The sequence below is a fragment of the Nuphar pumila genome, chromosome 10, assembly GCF_984573655.1.
Source record: "Nuphar pumila chromosome 10, dmNupPumi1.hap1.1, whole genome shotgun sequence".
Classification (NCBI taxonomy): domain Eukaryota; kingdom Viridiplantae; phylum Streptophyta; class Magnoliopsida; order Nymphaeales; family Nymphaeaceae; genus Nuphar; species Nuphar pumila.
Genome location: NC_143258.1, coordinates 103,431,037 through 103,439,494, shown reverse-complemented (window position 1 = coordinate 103,439,494; position 8,458 = coordinate 103,431,037). Strand labels below are relative to the sequence as shown.

At 37.8% G+C, this 8,458-nt stretch overlaps 1 protein-coding gene across 1 annotated transcript; it reads left to right on the top strand.

The window, feature by feature from the left end:
• Nucleotides 1-1,521: 1,521 nt before the first annotated feature.
• Nucleotides 1,522-5,912, top strand: LOC149827701 (small ribosomal subunit protein eS1). Its single transcript, XM_090018217.1, has 7 exons — nt 1,522-1,595; nt 1,677-1,724; nt 1,818-1,923; nt 4,370-4,507; nt 4,591-4,776; nt 5,298-5,498; nt 5,592-5,912. The coding sequence occupies exons 1-7, from the start codon at nt 1,585-1,587 to the stop codon at nt 5,685-5,687; spliced, it is 786 nt and encodes a 261-aa protein (XP_089874343.1). The 5' UTR covers nt 1,522-1,584; the 3' UTR covers nt 5,688-5,912.
• The last annotated feature ends 2,546 nt before the right edge of the window (nt 5,913-8,458 follow it).

Genomic DNA, 8,458 nt, shown 5'->3' with positions numbered 1-8,458 from the left:
ACTCGACAACTAAGCTCAAACCTGAAGGGTTATTTGACTGTAGTCAAGGGAATTGACTTGAACTGAATTTCAAAAGTTTGTGAATCAAGAACCAAAGATTCTCCCACCTCAAATTATCTTCAATTGCATGATTATCTGTAAGAGCCGAGTTGAGCTGAACACCTGTTCATCATACGAGTTCAAACTAGCTTTTTACGAGCCGAGCACGACCTGAACCATGAGTGGATCGCCTCTTTTTCCAGCCTTACACACAATGAATCGTACGAAAGAACGTGCTAGCCCTTGCAAAGCCTATGCAATGCTCAAGCTGAGAACAATGGGAGTTTTGAATCTGGATACGCTGCGAGGCCCTGTGGCACTGGATCCAATAAAACAAGTAAAACCTTTCAGCCATGTTTGGAAGTGGGGAAATTTGGAAAAATTCTAAAAGAGATGTGGAAATAAATCTTCTCATACTATTCACAGGTAAAAAAAGATACTCATGTGAGCGATGCAAACATGCTAAATTAAAGATCTGACATGAAACATGCTAAATGAGTTTTTTGGTGTTTTTTTGCTATTCCGACCTCACAGACGTGTTTGGAATGATAGATTTACTAGGAATCGACACCCAGATCATGCATTTTTTTTTATGAAAAAATGATTTTTGGAGCCTCAAAATTTTACAGAGTTTTTTTTGAACCTTTTAAAAACCCACCCATCTGTTGGAATTGAACGCTCCAAGAATTGATCACTATAAAATCAAGTATGTAGATCACATTTCTATAACTAGAATTTAAAAATAAAACAAAAAAGCCCCAAAACCCCATTTAGCATGTTTGCATCACTCCTCATACTATTCTATACGAGAGAAAACTTTTCATATGAATTTTTTTGGTTTTTTATGTGTTAAAATTTTCATCTCAAAAAGCTGTTGTTCAATGGTGGTGCTAATTTTCATACCTGTACTTCCCATGCATTTCATATGATGTGAATATTCAAAATTTCCGAGAACAATTTTGCCACTTCCAAACGGCAGCCTGTGATTTCAAGTGGAAAAGTTTAAACGGGTCAGATCACACCCCTTTTGACCTCAAATCTGAACACATTTGTTTATCTAATTTCTGTTCCAGATCCAAGCCTCCAACCATATTTGTTTTAAGCGAGACAGGGATTAGGATACCCCATCCAAAAGGATCCTATCCTGACATATGATGTCAAAAAATCCATCTTGATCATAAATGCATCTGGACGGCTACCATTAGTTCACTAGCCATTGTTGGCATGGTTAGGATCGAAATATAGGATGGATCCCATCATATGTCAGATGACGGGATCCGTTCTCTTACCCTATCTGGAAGACTGGAATGGAGAATCAGAGTTGGATCTTGTTCGGATACTGGTCATCACCCCGACCCGTTATCGTCCAACGGCTGAGGGTACTTCCGTAATTGTCTGTCAGAATCAAGGGGCATTATAGGAATTCTAATCCTCCCGGGGTGTTCTATATAAATTGTGCTTAGGGTTTCTCTCTCTAACCCTCTCTCACATTTTTTTTGGTGTTGGCCTCTTTTGCGTTTCTTCCCTTCGCGCGGAGTTTCAGCAATGGCCGTCGGGTCTCTCTCTCTCTCTCTCTCTCTCTCTCTCTCTCTCTCTCTCTCTCTGCGTCGCTAACGATGTCCTCTCTGCATTTGCAGGAAGAACAAGAGGATCTCGAAGGGGAAGAAGGGAGGGAAGAAGAAGGCGTAAGTGAAACTAAAACCCCAGAAATCGCCCCGTCTTGTGGTTTTTTCATCTCTTGAATCTCAGTTCTTCATCTCTTGTTGTTTCTTCCGCAGGGTCGATCCCTTCTCCAAGAAGGATTGGTACGATGTGAAGGCGCCGTCGATCTTCAACGTCCGCACCGTCGGAAAAACCCTAGTCACCAGGACCCAGGGCACCAAGGTACGATTGATTCTCTCTTTCTTAGATCTCCGGTCTTTGTTCTTCACTGGTTGACTTGCATTTTCGTTTCAACTGTGACAGTACGATGCAATCTCGGCTCAGGATTTCCCTATACGTTGAATCCTTGTTTTATGAAGCTGTAGATTTAAATGGACCCTTTTCTCTTAGTGGAAATGGAATTACTTTGTTTTTGCTTAATAATCGTATCAATGGGATGTTGTTTCGGTTCCAAAAGACCTTAAACTTACAGCTGATCTCATCTTAGATTCTTAGATATTTGGTGGCTGGGATCTGGATTCAAGTAGACTATGTTCATTAAATTGGGTTGTTTTGCTGAAAATTTTTACTGGTATAGGGTCTGATTACGAGAAGTGCAAATGTTGTTCATTAAGCCCTTAGATTTAAATTGACTTATTTTTTACATTTAAATGGTCTTATTTTCTGTTGATATTATACTGGGCGATAGTCCCTGGTGGGATTTAAACCTGTCATTACGTGGTTGTCTAGCTAGCTTAAGAACAGCTAAGACAGACGTAATTCTCCCCTTTCCTTTTTTATACGGTTTTCATATTAGTAGGATATGGCATGGTAACTAAGGTCAGGTTATACACAGTTGTTGTATTGAGCTGTGTAGTCAAAAGAGCTAGCCATCGCTTAGGTGGAAGACCTCTAAAGACCCTAGTCAGGGCCCAGGAGGAACTAGTTGGCCTAATGGGGTCCAAAAAAGAACATGAAGAAAAACATGTAACTTAACAATGATATATAATTGTATGGATTCAATAGATTCTATATACATATATATCTGAAAAAACAGTTTGTGTGTGCACGCACTTTAGGATGGTAAAGCAAAAGGGACAATTTTGTCAGCACAGGCTCCAACTAGTCACCAGGAACCTAGTCTGCCAACTAGGTGGCGAAGACTAGGCACTTTGTCAGTCCACCACTAGGTATACGCTTATCTACATAGATATTGAGCTTAGCTTGCCAAACCCATTGGTTATTATAATAAAAATTCTGGTTTACCGTATCCATTGAAGTAACCATTGGTTATGTTTATTGATATGTGAGATGATGCATAAATGTTGTTATTTGTGAGGACACACAATTTATTTGTTAATCATTTTGCTGCAAGGAGGTCTGCCCTGCATTTTTATTAAAATTTGAAAGTGACTTTGGCTTTCATTTTAAAAAATGAAAGGAAAAACAATGATAAATCTGTCTAATTTTACAAGAAATTTATTATTTGTCATAATATTCGCAAATTTTAAAGATAATGAAATTTTTAATGAATGATTAGTTTTCACTTGACATTGACTATAACATTTTGGTTTTCCTGTTATTCCTTCCCGAGTTCAGATTGTAACACCCAATGAGAAAAATGAAAGAAAAAACAATGCTAAATCTGTCAAATTTTACAAAAACATTTCTTATTATAGTTATAATATTTGCAATTTTTAAAGATAATTAATTTTTTAAGTAATTGTTAGTTTTGACTTGACCTTGACTATAAAGTCTATAATCCTAATGGAAAGTTGGTGAGTAAATGCAGTATTGGTTGCACATATAGCCTAAAGATGCCTAGGTGCAGCCTAGCATTTTTTACAACTAAAGAAGGGTGTGAGCCTATGTCACAGGGACTCGGCTAGCAGGGTGCCGCACCCGCGTTGACACGACTCGACGCGGGTGCGGGTGCGGAACCGGGTGCGATCAACCCGACCTTGGGTGCATTGACCGCATCCAGGGTCATTTTGGTCCATTTTTTTGTTTTTTTTTAAATTGCCCTATGAAATGGACTGCGGATGGTCCATTTTTTTGTTTTTTTTTTAAAAAAAATTGCCCTATGAAATGGGCTGTGGACCCGCGCCCCCGGACCCCCCTTATATATATATTTACATTTTTGCCCCTGCCGCACCCCCGCACCCGGGTTTTTTGGAATTGCTGAATCCCCACACCCGCACCCGCACCTGCACCCATTTGACATAGGTGTGAGCGTTAGTGTGTGAGTATATGCATGCATGCATTCATGTGTTTGTGTGTTTGTGCTTTCATGTACTAGTTTTTCGGTAATTGTTTGTGCATGTTACACTAAGGTTCTTGGGAGGGAAAAGCTCATGATTACTGTATTAGTGTTCTTGACTTGTTTGAATTTGTGTGTTACCTATTATATATGTGTCTGTTCAACACAATAGGATTAATACAACAACAACAAAAATGTGTTGCTTTGTGCTGGTTTTTTGGTAAGCATATGCTGCTCTAGGTTTGAGATTGTTTACTTTGAGAATTGTCTATTTGTGAGTTCCTTTGGTGCCTATCGCAAGCTAGTGTTCTTGTTGGATTCTTTTGTGGTCATGCTTGGCAGTTGGCTCTTTTTTGCTTTTTTCTTTTTCTGTCAATTGACCTACTTTATCTTTTTTACTTGAATGTTTTTAATTTTCCCTTATTTCAGATTGCTTCTGAAGGTCTTAAACATAGAGTTTTTGAGGTCAACTTGGCTGACCTTCAAGCTGATGAAGATCAGTCTTACAGAAAGATCCGCTTGCGGGCTGAAGATGTTCAAGGAAGGAATGTTCTTACTAACTTCTGGGTAAAGAAGCTTTGTGAAACTTATGCCCTTGAAGCTGTTGTGATGCAAAAGAGCAAATGGCTTATAAACATTTTGTCTTTTAGGGAATGAATTTCACCACCGACAAGTTGAGGTCCTTGGTTCGCAAGTGGCAAACGTTGATCGAGGCCCATGTAGATGTGAAGACCACAGACAACTATATGTTGAGAATGTTCTGCATTGGATTCACCAAGAGGCGCCCTAATCAGGTCAAGCGTACATGTTATGCACAATCAAGCCAGATCCGACAGGTTAGAGACTGCCATATATATGTTTTTTATGTTTTGCGGCTGTTCTAATCTTATGCATGTGCTGAAACTTTTATGTTGGAAATGTGCTTCCCACCCAAAAATGGCCTTCTGAAAACCCTTAAATTGGTCGGGTTTGCACACCCTGAAGTGGATCAGGTTGTACGTATAGAAATGGAATTAGGATCCGATTTTATAGCTGGGAGGTTTTTAAATTACTGAAACCGTTTACAGAGTCCATGTGCAAGCTAATTTTCTATCAATTTTTTACTTCTGAAAAGTAGAAAGGATTTCAATCATTTACATACTTGTGTAAAAATGTAGAAAGGAGTGTCTGGAACCATTAAAACAATATGCTCAGGAGCTTGAAGGTTGTTTTACTGGTTGTTGCAATGATATTGCTATCTGATTCAACGTTAAATGCAACTCATCTTGAGCAGTTGGCTTCAAATGCCAGCAAATACAAGCTTTGCTCACTTGAATTATCTTTAGTAAAACTTTCTTTTCTGTTATATACTTCTCAGATCCGCCGGAAGATGAGGGAGATTATGGTAAACCAGGCAACCTCGTGTGACCTGAAAGAATTGGTGCAGAAGTTTATCCCTGAAATGATCGGCAAGGAGATAGAGAAGGCAACATCAAATATCTATCCTTTGCAAAATGTGTTCATTCGGAAAGTGAAGATCTTGAAGGCCCCCAAATTTGATCTTGGCAAGCTAATGGAGGCATGTCCAAAACCTAGTTTTCTACATCTTTGATTTTCCCTATTACATTTATGTATGCTAAAAGTCTATAACCTGTGTACGGTTCTTTTTCAGGTTCATGGTGACTACTCTGAAGATGTTGGTGTGAAGGTTGATAAGGCTGCTGATGAGACAATGGTGGAAGGAGAAGCAGAGCTTGTTGGAGCTTGAGGGAAGGAGGTTCTTTTATTTTTTGGTTTTTATTTTCCAAGCAATTGTTAGAGTGGATTTTTGGGAACAATTTTGTTGGTAGAGATGGCTTAAGATAGTATTTGGTTTTTTATGTTTTGGATACAATTTTTATTTGCTTGCATTTCCTTTATCTGCATCTATTATCAAACATAATTGCCAAGAGCATAATGAAATACATAGGATGAACTATAGTTTCATGAGCAATGGGTATTCAAGTTTTCCCTTCAATAGGTGGAAATTGGATTTGTGTTCTCGCCTGTTCTGTATATAAGAGTTAGCTTGTGATGTTATCTGCTATAGATCCAAGTTGGTATTGTTAAATTGTAACATGTAATTGCCCCTTTTGTATATATATATATATATATATATATATATATATATATATATATATATATATATATATATGCATACATGCATATGTATCTATATATATATATCTATGTCACATGGGTGCGGGGGTGCGGCACTTTAAAAAAACCCGGGTGCAGGGTGCGACAAAACTATAAAAATTATATATATATGAAGTCCCGACAAAATCCCTAATAAGGCAAAAATCCCGACAAATTCTTTGGATGAATATCAAATAGTTTGTAAGTTGGGGGATTATAGAGTCATCATGTATGCCTTAACCAAATTATTAATCTAGTTAGCAAGGCCATTATAATAAATTTCCTGCTTCCAAAAAATTGGTACTACCTTTAACCCATTGGACCGGTTAGTATATTGGCTTGCATTTGATCCACTGATTTTGTTAACCAAAACTACTTTGATAATCCATCCAAAGATGATGATGGTCCATTCCACTCCACTATTGAAAATTTTCACTACTTGGAAGTGATCTATTTCACTCCTTAATTTTTCCTTGCTCATTTTGTTCTTAAAAATTAATTTTCATTCCATAAAGATATTACAGTTTAGTACATGACTTTAGGTAATGGGGCTTTATATTAAGATTTTATATTATGAAAGGAAGTTAGGAATATGTCTTTAAAAATAATTTATAATATATTTTAAATTGAAAACATGCAAGCACCACAATTAATGCGTAAAGAAAAAACACATTACATTCCCATCTAATAAGAGAGAGAGAGAGGAAACTAAATAAGTTACTGAAATATTGAAAAAGACAGATGTGTAGGAAAGGAATGCGATCCAGTTAACCCGAGGCGTGAAGTTCGAGAAATATTGATAAAGGCAAGGGAAGAAGGAAGATTGATTCCCCCAGGGTTTCCTCACCCCATAAATTCTACGTATGCTCGTTTCTCTGCCTCTTTCTCTCTTTCCTTCTCAAGAAACGTAGCAAAGTGAGGGGCGCATAAGAGAGGAGGCTTCTTGGGGAGACCTCTTGGAGGTATTGCTTCTTTCTCTCCATATTTTTCATCCTTTTTTTCTTCTATAGTTTTCCTGATCGTTTATCGGTTGGATCGGTTGCTCATTGATCGGTTTATGGTGGTTTTCTTCGATTTTTAGCTTAATGTCTTGAGTTTTTATGTGTTTTCCTTATTTTTTGATGGTTTTTTGGTTCAGATCTTGACAAAATGGGATTTTTGCCTTATTAGGGATTTTGTCAGGTTGACCACATCGGGTGCAGGTGCAATGGGGGTGCGGCACCCAGTCGAAGAGTCCCTGTGACATATATAAACTCCAAAAGTTGGATATAAATAACCCTAGGTGTGGTCAATGCACCTAGGGTTAGGTTGACCGCACTGGGTGTCGCACCCGCACGTGCACTCGCATTGCGTCATGTCGACGTGGGTGCGGCACCTAGTTGGGCGAGTCCCTGTGACACACACACACACACACATATATATATACACTCAATAAGGGTATAACAGTCATTTTACACATTCTTTTTTTAGAATATGTTTGTAATTTGTCTTTTTTATTATTATTTTTTGTTTTTTATTTTATTTTTTATTTTTTTCATATTGGCCTAGAGGGGGCCCACAACATATACGTTGGAGGGACGGTTAGATTTATAACCGTTGGATGACTCCTTCATTGTATAAATAGTGGTCATCCCCCTTTAGAGAAAATAAGCTTTTTGTAAAGATTTCTTTGGTGATTCAATAAAGAAGTATATTTTTATGCCTTTGTGCATGTGTATCCGTGCCTTTATGCACTAGTGAGTGTTCTCCTTGTGCCTTTGAGCACACTTCTCATATCAAGAATATTATGCTTTTTTGCACATTTTTTTATAGACATTTTCACATGGTATCAGAGCAAGGTGCTTTAAAAAAGAGGATTGTGTGGTTCTTCACATTATCGGGTGCCTCGAAAGATGTGCCTTTAACTCATTTTTTTGTTGATTGACGTAAAGACCTCTTTGCAATCCAATTCGTGAGAAGTATACTACAAGTAAGCTCTAAAAACTTATTGTGGTACGTATCTTTGTTTCTCTTCTCTCTTCTCAAATGGGTGAAAAGATTTCATTTTCTCTTGGCTTTAAACTTAATGGCTCAAACTATCACGTTTGGGCCGGCAATATGGTATCCCATATCAAAGGAAAAGGGCTTTGGGGTTATGTTCAAGGCTCAATTCCGAAACTGGATCCAAAAATCACCTTGGCAAAAAGAGGAGAGATTAAGATTCTTGAAGGAGAACAGAGAACTAAAGCTCTTGAAGAATATAGCAAGAGACATGAGGAGTGGAAAATGAAATTTTTTAAGATCCTTTCATGGATTTTTTTCATCCGTTGAAACTAGAATGAACGTGAACATTATAAAGTTCAAGAAAACATCTCAAGCATG

Bases quoted from the DNA above. Each gene is read 5' to 3' on its own strand.
- LOC149827701 (XM_090018217.1), top strand. The intron at 1,725-1,817 runs GTAAGTGAAACT...TTTCTTCCGCAG, and splicing joins AAGGGAGGGAAGAAGAAGGC to GGTCGATCCCTTCTCCAAGA. The intron at 4,777-5,297 runs GTTAGAGACTGC...TATACTTCTCAG, and splicing joins AATCAAGCCAGATCCGACAG to ATCCGCCGGAAGATGAGGGA.